The sequence below is a fragment of the Phoca vitulina genome, unplaced genomic scaffold (genome assembly GCF_004348235.1).
Source record: "Phoca vitulina isolate PV1807 unplaced genomic scaffold, GSC_HSeal_1.0 scaffold7, whole genome shotgun sequence".
In the NCBI taxonomy this organism is placed as follows: domain Eukaryota; kingdom Metazoa; phylum Chordata; class Mammalia; order Carnivora; family Phocidae; genus Phoca; species Phoca vitulina.
In genome coordinates, this window is record NW_022589710.1 from 24,283,211 (window position 1) to 24,306,424 (window position 23,214).

The 23,214-nt window shown below is 39.0% G+C and overlaps 1 protein-coding gene across 1 annotated transcript in view; it reads right to left on the minus strand.

Moving 5' to 3' along the window:
* L2HGDH (L-2-hydroxyglutarate dehydrogenase) overlaps positions 1–23,214 on the minus strand; it is a 43,348-nt gene that overhangs the window by 2,512 nt on the left and 17,622 nt on the right. Inside the window, exons 5-9 of the mRNA XM_032405049.1 lie at positions 21,499–21,661; positions 19,337–19,371; positions 12,543–12,710; positions 11,454–11,611; positions 10,007–10,138 (exon numbers count right to left, since the gene is read on the minus strand). Of these exons, the coding sequence (XP_032260940.1) occupies positions 10,007–10,138; positions 11,454–11,611; positions 12,543–12,710; positions 19,337–19,371; positions 21,499–21,661 (656 nt within the window). The remainder of the gene's footprint in view (positions 1–10,006; positions 10,139–11,453; positions 11,612–12,542; positions 12,711–19,336; positions 19,372–21,498; positions 21,662–23,214) is intronic.

Sequence of the window (23,214 nt, forward strand, 5' to 3'; positions counted from 1 at the left end):
ATTCTATTTATTTTGCATTTTGTTTTGATTGTAAATTAAAATTGATGGAGAGCAATATCTGCAAATGGCAGCAAGTTATTTTTTGCAGTTTGTTTTTATTTTCAACAGTTTATCAGGATAACCTTCGATTAAACAGAGATGATAGGAAAAGCACAAAAATAAATTAACTTGGCAGCATGTTAATTCGGTAAGAGCCTTTATGAATGAAAGTTCTGGCTTTTATAACACTTGGGTTCACAAATTAGTTTTTTTTAAGATAATAGTTAAAATTCACAGATGAAATCTGAATAAAATATTTTTTGAATCCAAAAGTACCTCCCTTATACAAGACCAAGCAAGGCTGTGTCATATATTGGATTTGTGTGCCATGCGGTGGCCGCAAACGCCCAGTTCCTAAGGGTGAGACATAGGGCAAGCCTGTCCACCATGGCGTTAACCGGCTGAAGTTTGCCCGAGGCCTTCCGTCTGTTGCAGAAGAGCGAGCTAGATGCCACTGTGCAGCTCTGAGAGTCCTGAATTCTTACTGGGTTGGCGAAGAGTCCATGTACAAATTCTTCGAGGTTATCCTCATCGATCCATTCCATAAAGCTATCGGAAGAAATCCTGACACCCACTGCATCACCAAACCACAAGCACAGGGAGACGTGAGGGCTGACACCTGCAGGCCTCAAGAGCCAAGAGCTGTGGCCTTAGAAAGGGTCCCAAGTTCCAGCACACTATGAGTGGTTGTTGCTGTGCGGCACGGAGAAGATGTGATACTCTCCAGCTCCACCATTACTGCTTATAATATTTGTAAAATTCTTACCTAATAAACAATTAGGACAGTCATGTCTGCTTAAACTGTTCTTTGTCTGTTAAAATTAGTTGTCTGCAGATTATTCCATGAATGCATTGTCAAAATTATGAAAGTTAAAGTGCAATAATGTTTGAAGACTATTAAGTGATAGTGTATTTTGTTTCTGATACACACTTTTGTCTTTGCTTTATCTTCTTAGGGAGTTTATATGCCAGTGTTTAAAATGCTGTTTGGTATAATAGGTGTAAAATAAATTCTGTAGAAGTGGAATGCAGAAGCTAGCCATGTCATTTGTTGGTGCATGTAATGATACCTACACTTCATTGGAATGATGTAATGCTCTGCTGGTTTACTCTCAAATGGCTGTTTTTAGAGGTTTGGTAAGAACAAGCTTTTTAAAACTTGGAAATGTGAAGAACATCCTAATCTTTTATCATGATCACATGCAGAATAATAAAGCTAACTAGGGCCCACATTTTGAGGTTGAATCCAATATTCTATTTATATAACTGCTGCTTCTAAAAGAATAGTTTAAAAGAATGCCACCATTTTTAGGAGAATTGAATAAAGCTGTTGTAACAGGGCTCTCTCACAAATGAAAATAAATCCTGCTTAACCTTAAAAAAAAAAAAAATTACCTCCCTTGGAACTGTTCAGAAAACCGAGTTTGAAAACAGCTGCCTTACGGGTGCCCGGCTGGCTCAGCTGGTAAAGCAGGCAACTCTTGATCTGGAGGTTGTGAGTCCAAGCCCCATGTTGGGCACAGAGCTTACTTAAAATAATAATTAAAAAAAAAAAAAAAGAAAACAGCTGCCTCCAAACACACCACGAAGACTCAAGAAATCAGGCAACAATATTAAACATTTTTAGTGATTCTGGGCCAATGAAGATAAGTACTTGAGGAAGACAGAACACTCTAAGAGCAATGCCCCCTAATGATATTAAGATAATGATAATAGTAACTAATAACTATTATTTACTAAGTGCTTTCTCTGTACTAGGAATTCTAATTCTCACAGCAACTATAAGAGGCTGATACCATTTATATTTAACAGCAAAGAAACAGAGATTAAATAACTTGCCTGAAGTTACACAGCTCTAACTGTTCCTTTGTATAGAGGTAAATAAGAATTACAACAATAAAGGTAAGTAATCTGCCCTAGAGAAGCCTGCAGGGAATCTGGGCAGGGGATTTTTGAGGTGTAATGATTTCCAAGGAAGAATCAGATACAACACTTAGAACACGAAAAGAACCAGACTGAAGCTGAAATTTCTTCGGGTGAGGATACAGATCAGCTGGTACACTATGTTATCAGCTGGCATGGGCTCCATTTCATACATTCTCACGAGATGAGCTTATCTCAGCTCATCAAAGAAGCATTTCTCCCCTCTTCCTGAACAAAGCTGCTGTTGCTCTTAAGAGCATCTCTAGGAGTTTTCTTGTCTGGCACCTTTTATCTGGCAGAAGGCCAGCATGTAGGGGACACACAGTGGCATGACCAGCCATTGATGTTGAGTGATCAAAATAAAACTTTCCTCTCTTACAGAGGCTTAGTTAGTACATTCCCTTGACTTCCCCTTCTTAGCAAATGTAAGTCAATACTGATTAACAGCAATTACAAATATGTCTATACTTAATTTATTTCTTACAAACACCAATTATCTTCCCAGTGTCCCCTCCCGCCCAAGTGTTCAAAGTGTAATCCAAAGTGTAAAAAACAATATACAATATTGTTTTTCTAAGGACCTCACTTTAGCTCAAACTAAAGTTAACTACTTAACATGAAATGTTTACAAAATTCTTCGTGTTCCCTCTTTAGCACTTAATGCAACTTCAGGGTTTTTCTTTGCATGATTATATATATAGGCATTCCCCCACAGAATACCTCATCTTGACATGAGCATTATAACTTGAAATTTCAGGTAAGATGAACCATAACTTTCTTAAGGGTCAACATCTTTTTTTTTTTTTTTTTTGATTTTATTTATTTATTTGGCAGAGAGAGAGAACACAAGTAGGCAGAGCAGTAGGCAGAGGGAGAGGGAGAAGCAGGCTCCCCGCCAAGCAGGGAGCCCGACGCGGGGCTCGATCCCAGGACCTTGGGATCATGACCTGAGCCAAAGGCAGACGCTTAACCAACTGAGCCACCCAGGTGCCCCAAGGGCCAACATCTTATACAACACCCCCACTTCACCCTCATGTCTAGATTTGTGCTTTAATCATAGTAAGTACTCAATAAGGTTAGAAACTTAATTTTTTGACTTCTAATTCTTTTTTTTTTTTTTAAGTAGGCACTATAACCAGCGTGGAGCCCAATGTGGGTCCCGAACCCAGGACCTGAGCTGAGATCAAAAGTCGGATGCTTAAATAAGCCACCCAAGTGCCCCTTAACTTCTAATTCTTTAAAAATCTATTTTAATAGCTGAAAGAACAAGCTAGCAAATATAATATTTGTGAATTCAGCTACATTGACCTGTTTAGTGCTATTGTAGCTATATATAGCTAAATTGAATGGGAATGTAAATTCTAAACCCTTATATATGTCTAGAAACAAAAGATGACTATGTAACTAATGGCATTCCTTCATCTGAAGAGTGCTGTCTTTATTGCTTTATTGTTTTGTGGCAGGCATTATCCTGTGAGTTGGAAAAGAGCTATGAAAGTCTACAATTGACATCTTTGACCAGTTCCAAATAGGACAATTTAGTATTTTATAAAACTCACCATGGGATCTACTGTTCATCTAAAAATAGAAGTTCACATGAGCATATTATATAGGGAAAGTAAACTAGTTCATCTTAATTTCCAAACATGAAGCAGGGGCATTTTTGTTACTAATCTTCACCCTAAAAGGATTGATAAGAGAACATGGTTTTTTTATGCCCAGTTTTTGAATTTTGTTGAGAACCTGATTTGGGGATTAGAACTTTTTGAGCCTTTGTATGTATATATTTTCTGAGGGCTTGAATAACACAAGCATTCTGTAATGGGAGTTGTGGAGTCCTATACATATTCAATCAAGTGTTTTAATTGTGTTATTCAAATCTTCTAATATTTTACCTGCTTGATCTATCTTCTATCAACAGGTCTTAAAATCACCCACAACTGTAGATTTGTTGATTTCTACTTGCAGTTATGTCCATTTTTATTCTCTGTATTTCGTATCTCTGTTATTATATGCAACAAGTTTATACTGACCTTCTTTATTGCTAGTAATTTTTGCCGTAAAGTGTATTTTATCTAAAATGACTAGTACTCATTCTTCTCCATCTTCTTCTTCTTTTAAGATTTTATTTATTGGGACGCCTGGGTGGCACAGTTGGTTAAACGTCTGCCTTCAGCTCAGGTCATGATCCCAGGGTCCTGGGATCGACCCTCATCTGGCTCCCTGCTCAGCGGACAGGCTGCTTCTCCCTCTGCCCGCTGCTCCCCCTGCTTGTACTGTCTCTCTCTGACAAGTAAATAAATCTTTTTTAAAAAAGATTTTATTTATTTATTTGCGAGGGAGAGAGAGAGAGAATATAAGCGGTGGGGGGTGGGGGGAGCAGAGGAAGAGGGAGAGAAAGAATCCCAAGCCGACTCCACACTGAGCATGGAGCCCAACGTGGGGCTGGATCTCATGGCCTTGAGATCATGACCTGAGCCAAAACCAAGAGCTGGACACTCAATCAACTGAGCCACCTAGGTGCTCCTACCTCATCTTTCTTCTAATAAGCAATTTGCCTAGCACACAGATGAATTTTTTTAATCCAACATGGCAATTTCTGTCTTAACTACTAAGCACACTTATATTTATTGTAATCACTGATATGTTTGATTTCTACCATATTATTTTATGCTATTTAACCTGATTTTTCTGGGTTTTTCTCACCTCCTTTCTTGACTTAATTGAGTTTTCTTTTTTTTTTTTTTTAAGATTCATTTATTTTAGAGAGCGAGTGTGAGTGTGAGCAGTGGGGAGGGGCAGAGGGACAGGGTAGAGAGAATCCCAAGCAGACTCTGCTCTGAGCATGGGGCCAGACCCAGGGTTTGACCTTACCACCCTCAGATCATGACCTGAGCCTAAACCAAGAGTCAGATGCTGAACCAACTGTACTACCCAGGCGCCCCTTGAGTTTTTACATTCTTTTTTCCTCCTGTACTAATTTGGAAGTTATATAATCTGTTTCCATTCTTGTATTTTGTTTTATTTATTCAGATGGGATTCACCGTACATCCTGTGAATTTTATGTCTTTTTTGTCAATCCTAGGCAATTCTTAAATACTCCTCTTCAAAGTATTGTCTCTTCTCAATTTCTCTGGAAATCCTATGAAATACATAGTCTGGAATCTTCTCATTTTCTTCTCCATGTCTTTTAATTTCTACATCATGCACCTTTATCTTGCAATGTCATTCTCTAATTATTCAGATTTACCTTTCAACTTATTTATTTTCTCTTAAGGTAGGTCTAACCAACTATCTAACTTAGTCATTTGAGTTTTAAAATTTAAGAACTATATTCTCCATTTATAGAAATTCTGATTAGTTGGTTTCCAAATTTGCCCAGATTTTTGGGGGGAGGGAGTCTTATTCTTTTTCATGTTTTCAAGTTACTGGGTTATTTTATGGTTTCTAATATTACTATTATCCATTTAAATTCACTGGGTTACTTTATGGTCTAACATTACTATTAACCAAAGTTATTAGAGGTCTAATTCTGGTATTTATTCTATCTGCTTATTTCTCACTTACAGTGCTTTATAACTTTTGATGGCAAGGTCCTGTTCAGAACAGCAGGATTTTATCTAGGAGAATTCTAGAGGGGTTGGGTTGAAGTTATGTCCCTCCATAGAGGTTTTACATTTGCTTCTATCTGGTGCTCCAGGGGTATTACCATCCTCAAAGAACTTTTGTTTTTAATGGAAATTTTTAAACACATACAAAAGTAAAATGAATGGCATAATGAACTGCAATCTATATATTACCTAACTTCAACAATAATCAACACACAGCTAATCTTGTTTCATCTACATCTCCACTCACTATCCACCTTTTTTCAACTGAATTATTTTAAACCAAATACCAGATAGCATATCATTTCACTTCATTTCTTTTAAAAGGATTCTTAAAAATAATAATTCAAAACTAGTAACTGTTTTGTATCAACAATATTCAGTCTATGGTCAAATTACCCTGTCTCTCTAATTTGTTTAAACTGAGAAAGGCAGAAATGGTTAGTTTGAAGAAGGATCCAAACAAGTCTAGACCTACTTTTTTTTTTTTTTTAAAGTAATCTCTACACCCAACGTGAGGTTGGAACTCATGACCTGACCAAGAGTCTCATGTTCTATAAACTGAACCAGCCAGGCACTCCTGGATCTACTTTTTAAGTTAATTTCTCAGCTTAAGGTTCCTAGATCAAGATGGTAGTATAAATTCAAACTCTAAGCACTTGTGAGGGCAGGCCCAAGCTTCTAGATTTTTAGGAGATTCCACCCCCCCCCCCCCCCCCCCCCCCAACACACACACTCCCTCTACCCCCAAGACCAGGACAGACAAAATTTTCCTTAACACTTCCTGGTGCCAAGAGGATTTTTTTTTTTTTTTCTAGATTTTCTCTTCACTGAAGGTATAGCCCTTCAAGAGCCCCTGGCTTTACACAGGGGTCTCAGTTCCAAGTTTTTACCTATTATAGACAGGCCTCCTTCCCAGCATTTGAGCAGCAATTAAAATATAAGTCCCTAATGTTTTATACCTTGCTTTACGTGGTGGATACATGAGCTTATACAACCACCAAAATCTACTGAGCACTTAAGATCTGCATATTTTATTGTATGTAAATCATGTATCAAATAAAAATAAAGCTCAGTTATATTTGCATGAAAATCAGCAAATCTACCCCCCTCCCACCCAGAATATCAGTACCAATTCTTCTTAGTACACAGGTTTTCAATTTTCTCTTTGCTTTTGCTCCTGGGATGCTCCTTACTTTGTTGCATTCACAACTATAATGTATTTCAAGGGATTTTTATATTTTCTCCTGACTCTTGAGTATTTTGTAGTGCGAGGGTTGCCAAATTCTCTAGACTCATTGTTCTCAACCAAGGGAGATTTTGCCCCCTAGAGGACATTTGGCAATGTCTGGAGACATTTTTGGTTGTAACTCGTAGAGTAGTGGGTAAAGTCCAGAGATGCTGCTAAACATTCCATAATGAACTGGACAGTCTCCCACAACAAAGAATTATGTGGACCAAAATTTCAATAGTGCCAAGACTGGGAAACCTTGATCTAGATCACCTTAATTGTAGGAATGTTTGGCTTTCACCTTTGCCTTTCACAATGACATAGTATAGTCTTTAGCTATCATGTATCATACCATGAAAACATCTTGCCTGAAAACTTACTCTAAAATTCCCCAAATAAGACATTTTTTAAAATGAAATGTGGGAAAAAGAGGGGATCCTGGCATATGTGTCTTCATCTTTTCCACTCTTACAGTACTAACAGATAAAAACTGTTAAATTACCATGTCAAAATTAATCACAGAACAAATGAAAGGACTTCAGAGTTAAAATTAAGAACCTTAGAAATCATCACTTAACAATGAGAAATGTATTTGACAGATTATACCTAGTACACGTATTTGACAGATTATAACTTTACATTCCAATCCAATGTTCGCCAATAAATTATTGCCCCAAATGCTCTGGCTAAGCAGTAAGAAGTCAAGCTGGAAGCCCTTCGGTGGCAATTTAAGGACACTATCTTAAGCTAAATATCCCACTGAAAGTGCAGCTTCAGTTCTCTTTGACTATCTAAAACTGCTTAATATGCTTCTGCCTCAATATTAATGATAGAGCATTTATGGTTTTACTACACTGAGGGGCAAGACAGGCAGGACTTGAGCTTCAAAATGTGGGAAAGTCTAGTGATCTTATTTTATTATTATTATTTAATATTGCAGGCATATAAAGAGGTACAGAGAATAACATAATAAACACCTTTTTTTTTACTAAACAGCTGAAGAAATAAAGCTCATACATATGACAGAAGCCACCTATGTAACTCTGACCCCATCCCCTTCTCTCCCCAGAGGTGACCACTCTCCCGAATTAGGTGCTTATTACTCCCATGCTTGTTACTATTTTCACAGGACATATACAATCCATAAACTATATATGAAGTGGTATCAAACATATTTTCTACAACTTCCCTTTTGCTATTGATAATTTCCTTCTTTTAATAGCTACAGGAATCAAGGGAAGGAGTATATGAAATTGCTGAATGTGTTCAGCTTCTCTGTCTCCAAAGAGAAACCCTCTGATTAGGTTGAATTTGTCCCTAAATGTACCTGTCTACAGTGCTGTGTGCCCTTTTCTGCTACATGCTAATGAATCTGGAAAATGAAATTCACACCCTTACACCCAGAGACAGGAATACTCACCAAAACCCAGTTCTACCATATAAAATCCACTGGTCTAAAGAGTTTTCACTTCTATTAAAGTGTGGTAATAGAATATGGGTAGTGAATTCACTGCAACTGTTCATATACAGAATTCACTATGTCCACCTATTGTGGGCTTTTTGTTTTTGTTTTTTTAAAAATTTTACTTAGGGGTGCCTAAGATGGTTAAGCGTCTGCCTATGGCTCAGGTCATGATTCCAGGGTCCTGGGATCGAGCCCCACATCGGGCTCCTGGCTCAGTGGGGAGCCTGCTTCTCCCTCTCCCTCTGCCTCTCTCCCTGCTCATACTCTCTCTCTCTATCTCTGTGTCTCAAATGAATAAATAAAATCTTTTTAAAAAATTTATCTGTTTATTTGAGAGAGAGAGAGAGATTAAGAAAATGAGTGGGAGGAGGGGCAGAGGGAGAAGCAGACTCCCTGTTGAGCAGGGAGCCCGATGTGGGGCTCAATCCCAGGACTCTGGGATCATGATCTGAGCTGAAGACAGATGCTTAACTGACTGAGCCACCCAGATGCCCCCACCTATTGTGTTTTTTAAGGAATATTAATAGCAATAACAGATACCAGATTTGACCAATCTATTTTCAGATATAAAACATAAGGAGTCTGCTAAAGCAGACCACTGAAAACACAGAAGCCTTTATTTATAGGTGAGTGAAAGAAAAGAAAGCCTAGATATTTTTATCCCTTCCATTTCAGGAGGTGAGTAGAAGGACTGAGAGAGATAAGAGTAAAAACATTAGCTGGGTTTTAATAGTTCTTCTAAGGATTCAAAGAGGCTGGGCTGAGAATGATACCTTACAGTCAGATTTAGACCATGACACTCAGTTCCCCTAAGGGAGACAGCTGACATGATTATTGCTCTCTTTCCAGGCACGTTCAGCAGCTGTTACTGAGAAGACAGACACTCAGTACCCTAGAGATTCATGGAGGGATGGATTCATGGACGGAGAGTACTTCAAAGTACATTGCTGATTAGGCCTAACAATAGCTTGGTCAGGGAAAATGGTGAACACCCTAAAATATCACCAAAGAGAAAAAGAAAATAGGCTTGAGTGATATTTAGGACAATGTACAGCTCAAGTCCAGAGAGCCTTTTATCCTTGAGAAAAGTTATCCTTCCTTTTTAAGTTATCCTTCCTTGGCCTCACATCCCTGGAGCACTAGGACTCAGACTGACTGTTATCACACTACTTCCCACTTCTGGCCTGCAACTACAATCCCTGAGTGGAGTAGGACCCAAGAAAGAACAAGAGGAAGAAAGGAAGATGTCATGTATAGAAGTATGTCTAAAAGGTTGTAAAATGCAATCAAAACATAATGTTTTCTGTGTTTCTTACCTAGTTAACATGGTGATCGATGATGTTATACAGAATTAAAATCAAAAGGCTTTGCAATGACAATAGTGAGTAGCCAGGGAGATTAAAAAATTTCAGGCAAGATGTTTTTATCATGAGTGACAGCTAGACATGAAGGTGAAGGTGACATCACAATATAGCTGCAGTGGACATTTGAGTTCAATGCTGTAAGGTAGCCTAGAACATTATAAATGCACCTAGTTCGGGCACTAAGGGCCAGGATGCAGCAAGGCCTGATGCTTGAACTGCAAAGGGAACTCAACAGCTTGCTGGGAAAGAGAGGACACACAAAGATTCAGTGGGCACTCAGACTCTGCAAGTTTGCTTATAAATCACCAAGTCAGAACCACCTCCTAGGGTCACCTAGGTCATGACCATATTTGCAATCCTCACAGTTTTTCCTTACCTCAGTATATCACTGACAGTAATTTCAGGGATAAACTTTTGAAGGTGCTTCACTGTTGCACTGAGAAAACAGGCTTTATACATTTCGTTAACTCCATAGGAAAAATTCTGGAACACCAATTTAATCAAGCCACTGAAAGCAAAAAAAAAAAAAAAATCTTTATGAGAGAAAGCAATTCTTTATAACTACAAAACATCTTTACAACTCTGAGATTTGGGGGGGTGGCATCACAGAAATATAGGCAAAATCAGAAAAAAAAAAACATATTAAAAGAAAATCAACTTTTGGTCAACATAAGAAGGAAACTTCATCAAAGGAATGAATACCTTCCAAACTTAAATTCCCAGGGAATGCTGGTTTCAAATTGGAATTCTATAAAGCCTGCCAAAAGCAAGGTTTTCTAATGCAAATGTTACACGCTTTCAAAACCATACCTAAAAGGCATTAACAGACCTTTAAATCAGAGCCATTAAGCAAATGGGAGTATCTACTCTATTTTTCTTTAGTCAGCCAGAGGTAAGATACTCCAGATCCTCAAGTGAGACTCTACGGAGCCTGTGTGTACATATATATGCTTTTATAAGCACACATGCTAGGAAGCCCCATCCTAAAATTTCTGTTTCAGAATCAGTAAGGGTGAAACTCTAGTACAGCTTGACAAGCTTTCTAGTGATTTTGATGTGAAACCCTCTACAGCGCAACACTGTTAAAAGGACCAAACAAAATACCTCACTGAGTTATTCTTTACAATAATAAATAATCTGCCATCTAGGTTAACACAATTTATTGTTAGTTTTCCACGAAAGGAAACAACTTTGTTTATCAGCAATTTCTCCAGTGGTTTTCAAAATAATGGTGACTGGCTTGAAACGATCTTATCAATGTAAGGCATCTACTAATTTTGAAAGAACTTTTTTTTTTCCAAACTCAACTAGATTAGCCAAACAAGATTTGGATTGTCAGATAAGTGTTTGGCTCTTGGTCTTGTTCTTTTTGACCAAGACACTACCCCGGCTCATCAGAATTTTCTTTTTTCTTTCTTTCTTTCTTTTTTTTTTAAGATTTTATTTATTTATTTGACAGAGAGATAGAGAGAGCCAGAGAGCACTAGCAGAGGGAATGGCAGAGGGAGAGGAAGAAGCACCCTCCCCAGTGAGCAGGGAACCCAATGCAGGCTCGATCCCAGGCCCCTGGGATCATGACCTGAGCCAAAGGCAGACGTTTAACCATCTGAGAAACCTAGGCATCCTAGAATTTTCCTGAAGTAGTTAAAACATTGTTTATTCCACAAAGCTCCTAACCTGGATTAATAAAAAAAATCAATGTACCAATTACAAATATGAGGATTTACCCAATAAATAGAATATCAAGAAAGACAAAATTTCCCACATTAAAAATATAAGCATACAAAATCTTTTTTTTTTTTTTTTTACATAAATAAAGTTACCTCTTGATAATTACATCCATAACATCTCTGGCACTGAAGTCAAAGGGTTTGTAGCCCTCTCGTTTAAAGGCAAGAACCGCATTAGGCCCTAGCCAAATACTGCCATCCATCCTTGGTGTGAAGTGAACCCCTAGGAAAGGAAACCGGCTATCTGGGACCTACGGATTTAACATGGCAGAGTTATCATTTCATATTGCATTCTATTATACATGCAAACCCTCAACTAGTAATATAAAACACTTTCTTCCGATGCATTTAGGTTGCATTACTTTTGATCTGTTATTCAGATATTCCTTTCTATATTTACACGCTTCTGCCTAGAAATGCCACACAGGAAACAGTGATGCTATTGACACTAATATATACTGTCCCATGTGTTCCTCTTTCTGGATTAAAAAAGAGAGAGAGAGAGAGAGAACTGTCCTAGTTCAGGTTATTCCCCACTCCCCAGCCCCTCACCCAAAACTAGGAATGTATGTGGCTGGCAAGTAAAATCAGAGCTGCCAGGAAAAAACACTCATTTATAGTATAGGCTTTTAGAAAGTGGAAATGCATTAGGTTGAAGCAGATAAAATGTATGTTTTGGCACCATCAAAAACATTAAATAGCTGAATAGTGGCAATTTCATCTGGTTCAACCTAGTAGTTCCAGAGAGAAGAATAAATTCTTCATGTAAATGGCTCTGTCTATACCATGAAACTACAGAGTGGTCACATCCCCTTTTCTGCACCTATCGATCCTGAACTGAGATCTTTCTCAGCTGGGTATCTGGGCATGCTATAAGGGAAAGTTCTCTTATGTGCTCCTTCCACCAGAGAGGGGGAGGAATTGGGTTCTTCATAGTCCCTCCCATGGTACACTCTGCTTTCTAGAGACATGCACTTGTAGGCACTTAATTACAATTTCATTACCATGATTTCAGAATAAAGATTTACGGATTTAATGACAAGTGAAACAGGTGAAATGCTTGTCCAAAAAGCACTTCAAAATAGCTCTTAACTTCTGACCCAAGTAAAAGTTTTTGTTTCGTTCCCTTTTTGCCCACAGCCATCTGGAGAAGGGTGAGAAGGCAGAAGCATCATTACCTACCGGATAAATATTTCCTTTTACAAGATAGCATTTTTCTGGCTTCAAGAGCAGGTAATCTCCCCGGAATGGTACAATTTGAGGATCAGGATTACAGCCACTCAACTCTGAAATACGGTCCGAGTAAAGTCCTGCACATGTCACAACATACTGACACTGAACTTCCTCTCCCTAGTGCAAAAGAAAACAAACAGTAGCAAGTAGAGAGGAGAAAAATAGGTCAAGGGGGGAAAAGAGATGATAGAAAGGATAGTAAGGGTACAGAAATGGACTTTTTTCTTTTTATTTCTTTTAAAAGAAGAAATTAAGTACAAGTATCAGCAAAATAAGTTCTTCAGCATTTAGGTAGCAGCTAGAAACTTACGGTATTAGCACGCAAGAAGATGTCACCTTAAATTTTGTACTTTAGAGGTACAATCATTGACGTTTCAAGGATACTTAAGTTAGACAAACACACACCCCTATTTTACTAAGAACTACCATGAAACTTAACTATTCGCTGTATTAAGAAGCAAACTTCATTTAAATGGATGACTCCCACCAATATGGCCTCCTCTGTATTTCAGACAACTTCTGTCATATCTATGAGTAACTACCCTGTTACTCTCAGGTTGCTTCCCACTCAATAATCTTGCTCAAATCCAACCCACCAACCAATTTCTCCTTCCTGATCAATATGTACTTTGTAAATTGAGGCTACTTTTGAAATCTCATCCTTTCTTTCTTTTTTTTTTTTTAAAGATTTTATTTATTTATTTGACAGAGAGAGACAAAGTGAGAGAGGGAATACAAGCAGGGGGAGTGGGAGAGGGAGAAGCAGGCTTCCCGCGGAGCAGAGAGCCCGATATGGGACTTGATCCCAGGACCCTGGGACCATGACCTGAGCCGAAGGCAGTTGCTTAACAACTGAGCCACCCAGGTGCCCTGAAATCTCATCCTTCCAATCCACACTTACTGAGAACACACACTATAGTTAAGGTTTGCTTTAATGACTAGGAGACTACTAATCTTAGGCTGCTATATTTTCCCATAAATTTTATTTTGTGATCATCTGCATATTTTTTGCTCTACCCTGCCAGCATTAGCCAATTTGTCACCCTATTTCCTAAATGATTTCATTTAACCCCAATTCCCTACCACACTCTAATTCCCATCTCTTTAATTCTTACAGATTAAATAAGAAAAATTTAATTAAAAATTAAAACTAGCACCCCCCCCCTTGCTCCAGGTAATTTCCTGTCCCTAGACTTCTTTCTCATAAAACCTGTTTCTGAAGCCTCAGAGCTACCTGTCTTGACATTCTTTCTTTCCAGCCCTTACTGATTCAGCCTTATTCTATCTCTATATCCTATTTTGCCTCGCTACAAAGGTAAGCCTCTTTTCAAGTTATACAACTTACACTTCTGACAAAAGTCAGATAAAACTTTTTCAGAGTGAATTCAAATCAGCTAAGCTAAACCATGATAGTTTTAAGATCCTTGAAGTCAAAAGAGCTATGTCAACAACAACAACAACAAAAAAATGCCTTCTTCTAAATAGGTTAATATCTTTCCAGTTCATCTAGAGGTATACCAAAAGTACTTGAAATATTTTTATGTGAAATAAATCTACTAGTTCCTACTTGAAAGGTCAGCAATTCTTTTGTTCTTGGAACATAAAATGTAAATAAGACTTATGATAAATGCAAAAATAAGAGAATTTGTAGAATGGTACCACCATGCAATAACCTAGAAATTCTCTTTTAAAAACTCAGGGAACAGTTCCAAAGAAAGAAATGACTAAAAACTTTCATAGGTCCCTGAAATAATTTTATGCCAAACATGAAATAATAATTAAATTCAGTAATACATTAATTTCACATCCAAAATCAAAATTTAGGCAAACACTGAATGACGTACTTGTTCAAACAAAAATTTCTTTAAAAAAATAAACTATGCATCTCTCTTGCTATTTCAGAAGTGAGAAAGACTTTTCCCCCATATATAACATATAAATCTTTAGTTTGCAAATCCTCTCCCCCAAAATTTATTTATTTATTTATTTTTTAAGAGAGGGAGGAGAGGGAGGGGCAGAGGGAAATGAAGAGGGAGAATCTTAAGCAGGCTCCGTGCCCAGCACGGAACCTGACACAGGGCTCGATCTCACAACTTTGAGATCATGACCTGAGCTAAAATCAAGAGTTGGACATTTAACCGACTGAGCCACCCAGGCGCCCCCCAAAATTTATTCTTAATTTAACCTCTTTTAACCTCTCATAAAAGCACAGACATTCAACTTGATAAGTTGACTCAAAATTTTTAATTATTAAAAAAATGTTTGGGTGCCTGGGTGCCTCAGTCAGGTAAGTGTCTGCCTTCCGCTCAAGTCATGATCCCAGGGTCCTGGGATCAAGTCCCACGTTGGGCTCCCTGCTCAGTGGGGAGTCTGTTTCTCCCTCTGCCTGTCACTCCCCCCTGTTCATGATTTCTCTCTCTCTCTCTCACACTCTCTCTCTCAAATAAATAAAATCTTTTTAAAAAGTAAATAAAAATAAAAATGTTTAATTATATTTAACTATACTAAAGGTAAATGCCAAAATAAAAGGCAACAGCTATAGCAACTGTGGGTGAAATACATATTCACTGATATCCCAGAGGCCCCTGCATATCTTCTATCACATGATGCCATACTCTAGTGAAAATGGCCCTTCCGATGAGGGCGGGAGCAGAAATAGACTTTTAATCCTTCTTTGAATGGAGATCCTGGATGCTCTGTCAGTCACTTGGGCCACATGACCCAGTAGATCTGATGGTAACCAGGGTGTCTGTGGCAGACAGCGATGTTTTATGGAGACTTTGGTAGGTCCCTATAGGCAAATCACAACACAGAACTTTAGGATTTTGGAGGAAAGTTATACCATCTGCAGATAACTGTCTTCCTTTTGAGAAAGTGCTTCTGGCTTTGACTCAACACTTGACCACAGATCACTAAGTTACCATGTGAACTATACATTATTAACTGTATGTTGTCTGACTCACCAAGCCACAAAATTGGGTGTGTACAGCAGTACTCTGTCATCAAGGGGTAGCAGCATATACAAGATCAGGGAGGTCCAGGTCCTGCAGGCATACGTAAGTTACAGAGGCAGGTGGCTCAAATTCCTATGGCCCCTAGTCCTGCTCAATTACCTCCTCCTTTTCAAGTTGCCCTTGTGGCCCTATGGGAAGGTCTCCATGATCAGTTGACCAAGGAAGGAAAAACACAGGCCTGGTTTACACATGGTTCTACACAACATTCTCGCACTTGAAACTGAACAGCTACAAACCAGAGCCCCACGCAGGAGTGACCCTGAAGGACTGTGGTACAGGGAAATCTTCCCAGTGGGCAGAACTTTGAACACCATACCTGTTGTTTACCTCACCTAGAAGGAGACATGGATAGAAGTACAGATCTATACTGCTTCATGTGCAGTAACTAATGCTATGGCTGGTTGGTTAGGGAAAGGAGCTCTGGAAAAAAGGTATGCAAATGGACCTCTCCAAACAGGCTCAGTGAGTAAAGATATTTGAGTTCCATGTGAATGCTCACTCAGAGTAAACATGGCAGATGAAGATTTTGATAATCAGTAGACAGGATGACCTGATCTATGTATGTTAATTAGCCTCTTTCCCCAGGCACCCCTGTCCTTACTCAATGGCTCCCTGAACTAAATGGTTAGAGCAACAAGGATGGGGGTAATGCATGCGTTCAGCAACATGGACTTACTCCCCAAGGCTGATCTGCCTATAGCCACTGCTGAATGCTCAATCTGCCAACAGCAGAGATCAACAGAGCTACTGATATGGTCCCTGGCCCACTTCAATCAAAAAAAAAAAAGAAAGAAAGAAAGAAAGAAAAACCAGCACTTAGTCCTCACTGAAATAGATACTTGCTCTGGATATAGATCTGTCTTCCCTGCTTACAATGCTTCTGAGGAAACCACCATCTGTGAACCTACAGGATGTCTTATTCACCATTATGGTATTTTGCCCAGAAGCATTACTTCTGATCAGTGAGCTTATTTTACAACAAATGAAGTATAACAATAAGTTCATTCTTGTGGAATTCACTGATCTGACCATTTTCTCCATCGTCCTGAAGCTGCTAGGTGACAGAAAGTAGAATGGGTTTTTGAAGATTCAAAACAGAACTAGCTGGCTGGCAACACCTTGCAGGGCTGGGGCAATGTCTTTCAGGATGCTCTATATGATTAATATATGGTGTTGCTTCAGCCAGAGCCAGGATTCACAGGTTTAGAAATCAAGAGGTAGAAATGGGAGAAATGGGAGTAGCTCCTTACTATTACAATAATCCACTAGTGAAATTTTTGCTTTCTATCCCCACAATTTGGGGCTCTGATGTTTAGAAGTCTTGATTCCCAAGGGAGAAATGCTTCATTAGAGAATAAAAAACGGTTCCATTATCCTCTAAGTTGATACTGCCATACGTGACCACTTTGGGTTCCTTGTATCCGCGAATCAACAGGCAGAAAGGATTACCGTACTGAAGGGGGAAACTGGAAATGAGTCTCAAGGAGAATTAGAGTTGCTACCACACAGAGAGTGCTAGGGATGATAAAGAGAAATATGTCCCGAATATAGATCTCCTGGGGGTCTCTCTTAGTATTTCTACATATTGATATAAAAGTTAATGGAAACCACCACAACCCAAAATAGGCAGGGCTACTAATGGCACAGACACTTCAGGAATGAAAGTTTGAGTTACCCCACCAAACCGGAACATGACTAGCTGAGATGCTTGCCAAGGGCAAAGGAGCTATGAAATATGTAGTAGAAGGAGGAAATTATAAAGATCAGCTATAACCATGTGATCAGTGAGGGAAATGAAATATGTAGTGGTTATGAGTATTTCTTCCTGACTTTGAAATAAATATATTTGACTATATATTACCCAATTCTTTCTTTATCCTCATTGTTACGGATTGAATTGTGTCCGTAATTCCACAAGTGCATATGTTGAAGTCCCCGCTCTTAAGGTGACCGTATTTGGAGATAGAGCCTTTGGGGAGGTAGTTAAGATTATATGAGGTCGCTTAATCTGTCTGGTATGACTGGTGTGCTTATAAGAGTAAGATAATAGAGACTGCTCTCTCTGCATATGTGCACGCACAGAGAAGAGAATACATGGGGACATAGCAAGAAGGCGGCCATCTACAAGCCAAGAAGAGAGATCTCACCAGAAACCAAGTCTGATGGCACCTTGTTCTTAGACTTCAAGCTCCAGAACTGTGAGAAAATAATTTCTGCTCTCTAAGCCACCCAGTCTGTGGTATATGGTAAACAAGAAGACTGATACACCCATCTCTACCATTTCTCCATTATGTAACACGAGGCTTCTCAATCTCAGTGCCACTGACATTTGGGGCCAGATACCTCTTTGTTGTGGGGGCCTATCCCTCACATCCAGCATCCCTGGCCTCTACCCACTAAATGACAGTAGTGCTGACCCCCTCCATCAATTGTGACAACCAAAAATGTCTCCAGACATTGCTGAATATCTCCTGGGTGGCAAAATCACCTCCAGTTGAGAGCTATTGATCTAATATATTTAAGTAGTGGGTAACCTTACATCTCAGTATTTAAGTTAAAGGATCTCGAAGAGGGAATGTGACTCAGCTAAAAAGAAATGAAAATCACCCGAAGATGGATTGAGTGGACTTCGTATCTTTTTTGGAGAGTTAGCATGTCTTCAGTTGTATAAAAGATAGCTGCATCGTGTTAGGTGGAATCATAATTTTTGCTACTGTCTGTATTTGGTAGTTAAATGTGGTCATAAGTAAATGGATGCCAAGTTGAAAAGGGATGGACTGCGGGTGTTTAACCTTGTCAATCTGGTTAAGCTGGGAACTATAACTGATAGAATCCCGTTCCTTGTAATGGTTTCAACTTAAAGTTGACCAAAACAGGAATTGCATATGATTTGGCAGGCAGAAGTAAAGCAGCAGCCATTATTCTCTGAAGGTCATTCCAGTCCAGGGTGGTGACAAAAACCCACTGCTAAGTGAATTACAGCTCCATATCTAGCTCTGCTTCCCAACTATTGATTCTACTGACCAAGTGCTGCCCTCTCCCACTACTTGCATGAGAGGCAAGAGGTCCCCCAGAATGTTTCATGAGCTTCCCATTTGCAGTCCCACTTTAGCAGTTGGACACACTTGGCTTCGCAGACTGGCTGGAGATGCCTATGATCTACCAACTCCCCTTCTGAACCTGTGCTTCCCCAGATGACTTCACAATTGTGTAAGACCTAATTCCTGTAATAAATCCTACAACCTCATTAATGACTCTACTCACGTGACTGAACTCTGATCAGAGAATATACAGCAAATGCAATGCTTCTGTGCCATTCAATAGCTCTTGTTTTAGACTACATGGAGATGAAGGAAAGCAGTTCATTTCCCTCTGAGCAATCTGCCCTCCACCAAAGTCCTCTAACTGGGAGAGAGTTAATAAGTTAATGCAGCTAAGTAGGCAGAGCAATAAAATATTTATCAGTTTTGCCTTAAATACACCAAGCACTTATAATCATATTCTTCGCTGGAACAATCACTTTGTGAAGATAGTTTCGGTTGAAACCCTTCTTAAAAAGCAAGCTTTTAAACTGCTCTCAAAGAATTTCTCTCAGAGTAACTTCTACATTAGACAAAATTCATCCAAGGACACAGAAAAGAGCCCTGTGATTAATTCAACTTTTTAAGGGAGGAAAGGGAATGAAAGTAGATAAAGTAGATGCAAGTAGTGTTGTTTAAGAATCTTTACCTTTGTATTCCTTATAACGATTGGATGTTTCGTCCCTGAAAAAAAAAGAAAGAATTAGTGAAAGATTTATTTTTAGTAAAAGAGGGCCTACATTTTTGAAATATTATACTAGTAACAAATTTAAACAATTTTCTTATCTTGTAACCATGAGTGCCTCCCACTTTTCATTCTAAAGCTTTTTATGAAGTAACAAGATTAAACTAGTTCATATTTGATAATATATAAAACTCTGGCCTCTTTTTAAACTTGTTTTAATTCATTTAGTCTATGCTTATAGGCTACTCCCCACCTCAGATCCAACATAGGCAGTCCCAGCTTTTCTCTGAACTATAATCCTAGAAACCAAGCTGTAAAATAGATAGATCATCATTAATCAATTAGCAATAATCACACCTCAGATAAACCTCATTGGCTACAATACTGCCACTGTGCAACGCTGATCATCATTAATTAGTATGTATTTTCGCAAAGGACTAATGAGTGCTTTTCGTCTAAGTGCTGTAGGCTGAGTCTTTGCAGATCCTAGGCTGCATAGAGAAGCAAGAGTTATCACAATACAAAAAGTTCCAATAATAAACTATTTATAAAATTAGCTCCCAATCAGGCACATGGGATCTCAAAGTCTTAAAAAGCGGGCGCCTGGGTGGCTCAGTTGGTTAAGCGACTGCCTTCGGCTCAGGTCATGATCCTGGAGTCCCTGGATCGAGTCCCACATCGGGCTCCCTGCTCGGCAGGGAGTCTGCTTCGCCCTCTGACCCTCCCCCTTCTTATGTGCTCTCTCCCTCTCATTCTCTCTCTCTCAAATAAATAAATAAAAAAATCTTTAAAAAAAAAAAAAAAAAAAGTCTTAAAAAGCATATGTACATCAGGTAAAGAATATGATCCGCTTGGATCATAAATTTGATTTTATGCTACCTACCTATACCAATCTTAATTACTTAACAATTTTGCTCATCATATTAGTATTTAGAAGGACACTGGGAGAGTGATTCAAATGGCCCAAATCTCCTTAAAAACCAGTGAAGGGGGGCACCTGGGTGGCTCAGTCGTTAAGCGTCTGCCTTCGGCTCAGGCCATGATCCCAGGGTCCTGGGATCGAGCCCCACATCAGGCTCCCTGCTCGGTGGGAAGCCTGCTTCTCCCTCTCCCACTCCCCCTGCTTGTGTTCCCTCTCTCGCTGTGTCTCTCTCTGTCAAATAAATAAATAAAATCTTAAAATAAATAAAAAAAAATAAAAACCAGTTAAGGAAGAAATGAACACTATACTTTTTCTCCTTCAAATTTCCCAATAGCAAAAATGCCAAAAAAATTCAAGGTTACAAACCAATTCATTTGGTTTAAAAAAAAAAAAATTATCCGCAAAACGAAGCAAAACAAAACAAACTCTAAGTAGTCTACAATGGTGGGGTGCAGGGAGAGTTCAAAATGGCTGAGTCATACCCTGTCTCCTGACAGTCTGATTCATTAAGACTGGGTGATGCTAAAATCTGCATATTTTTTAAAGATTTTATTTTTAAGTAATCTCTACACCCCACATGGGGCTCAAACCCACAACCCCGAGATCAAGAGTCACATGCTCTTCTAAGCCAGCCAGGCGCCCTGAAATCTGCATTTTTAATAAGCATCCCCAAGGGATTCTGACTATATATCTACAAAATAAGTAAGTGTCTGGAGGCTAGTGTTTCATTAACAGTCTTAGCAGGTCAGGTTTTAGCACCAGTCAGTAGTGTCCAATCAGTGCCAAGTTCTATCAGCTCAAGACTCACCAGAAGCCCCAGTTCTCCCATATCCAATCTCACATTCATCCCTTTTGCACCTGCATCCAGCTCTGCACCCTACTTTAGCCTAGCTCCTGGTGGCCCTCCTGCCAGTACCACCCCAGCCAAAAATAGTTGGTTCAGAAGTCAATACAGTGGGCTGCCTAGGTGGCTCAGTCAGTTGAGTGTCTGCTTTGGGCTCAGGTCAGATCCCAGGGCCCTGGGATCGAGCCCCGCATTGGGTTCCTTGCTCCACGGGGAGCCTGCTTCTCCCTCTCCCTCTGCCTCCAGCACCCTCTGCTTGTGTTCTCTCTCTCTCTGTCAAATAAATAAATAAAATCTAAAACAAAAAACAAAAAAAGAAGTCAATACAAGTATTCAAAAGAAAAGACAAGGATGGCTTACCATCTTTACTTCCTGACGGACTTTCTTTAGCCATTTCAATATCTTTTACTTCAAAATTGGTCAAGACAAAGCCACCTGCTTCTTGGAAATCCTGGGCAAATGACAAAGCCACCTGCCGATAGTCCACAATGCCGGTGTATGGGCAATCAATAGCCATTAGACCCTGGGATAGGATTATGAAACAGTCAAGATCATACAACTAAAAATAATCGAGGATAGGTTGTTCAATAAATTTTATTTGGGGCTGAATTTTTTTACTGTTAATTTTGATGGATTTCATACATTATCATTTCTTGGCAAAAATTCAATGCCTAAATCTGATGTTGAATAATATGTCTAACAAATAAAAGAAATAATACTAGCTAAATAAGAAAATCTCTTGTACTCAGGAAATAATTCTCCTCTGTAGGGGAGTTAATTTTGCTGGGTTCTTCTGGCTGCTACAATGAGTTTTTCAGTTTTATTCATCCCTCACCATACCTGATTCTGATTCAAATCTGATTCTGAGTCAAATTCTATATCACCAAATGATTGTTTTTATTTTTTTTTAAGATTTTATTTATTTATTTGACAGAAAGAGACACAGCAAGAGAAGGAACAGAAGCAGGGGGAGTGGGAGAGGGAGAAGCAGGCTTCCCACTGAGCAGGGAGCCCAATGCAGGGCTCGATCCCAGGACCCTGGGATCATGACCTGAGCCGAAGGCAGACACTTAATGACTGAACCACCCTCGTGCCCCAAATGATTGTTTTAAATAAACTCCACTGAGATTTTCCCAGTAGTGTATCATATGTCATGCACACTCAGTGAGGACTCAGAGTTGTTCTAGCTATTTACAATGTTTGCAGAGTGTTGATTTGATTTGCTTCAGGACTACAAATATTGAATGGAGATTTTATGTGGTTAACTCCAACTTTCTCTTCAGGTAATACAGAAATTAATAGCCTGAGTTTTTTGTTGTTGTTGTGTTGCTGTTGTTGTTTTGTGGGTTTTTTTGTTTTTGTTTTGCCACTCAAGACATGCTCAAACTCCACAGATGAATGATCTATAATCACACTTATTTAATTTTTTGGAATAAATGTTGAATGTGCGTTGGCTTTTCTAATTCTTAAGAATAGAATATCACATGCCAAGTATTGACTAGATTTTGGTGAATCCTTGGAAACAGCATCATTTTCTGTTCCCTTACTATGTATATGAGTATATCAGTTCTCCTAATCAGTTTTCCCTAAGAGGGTGGTAGCCTGGGTCCCCAGGACAACTAATGCCCAGAAGCTGTGTGTAACTGGTAAATGCTGCCATCCTCTCGTCTGACCAGCATGGAACTGGTATTGTTGCAGTTTTACAATAATATCTGATAGTATTATTTTAAATATCTCATTCTTGTAGTCAGCCCCACCCCTACTCCAATACATTTACCTGCTTAACTTCTAAAAGCTTTTGACTTTGCCACCCATCCCTGATCACTAATTCCAGATGGCCAGATCACACTAGGGGTAAAAGCTCACAAAACACGCAATAGTCTCTTGTCACAAATTGAAAGCAACATTTGATAAACTTGATTCTTGCTTCCAGAATATGAGATCATTTGCCAAACACAGAAATCATTCCTTCTGTCTTGATGTAGTAGATACACATTTAAGATTTTTACATTCGATCTTGTATTGCCTGACCACCTCCAAATTCATAAGTCAATGGTCATAATTCAACTTCAAACT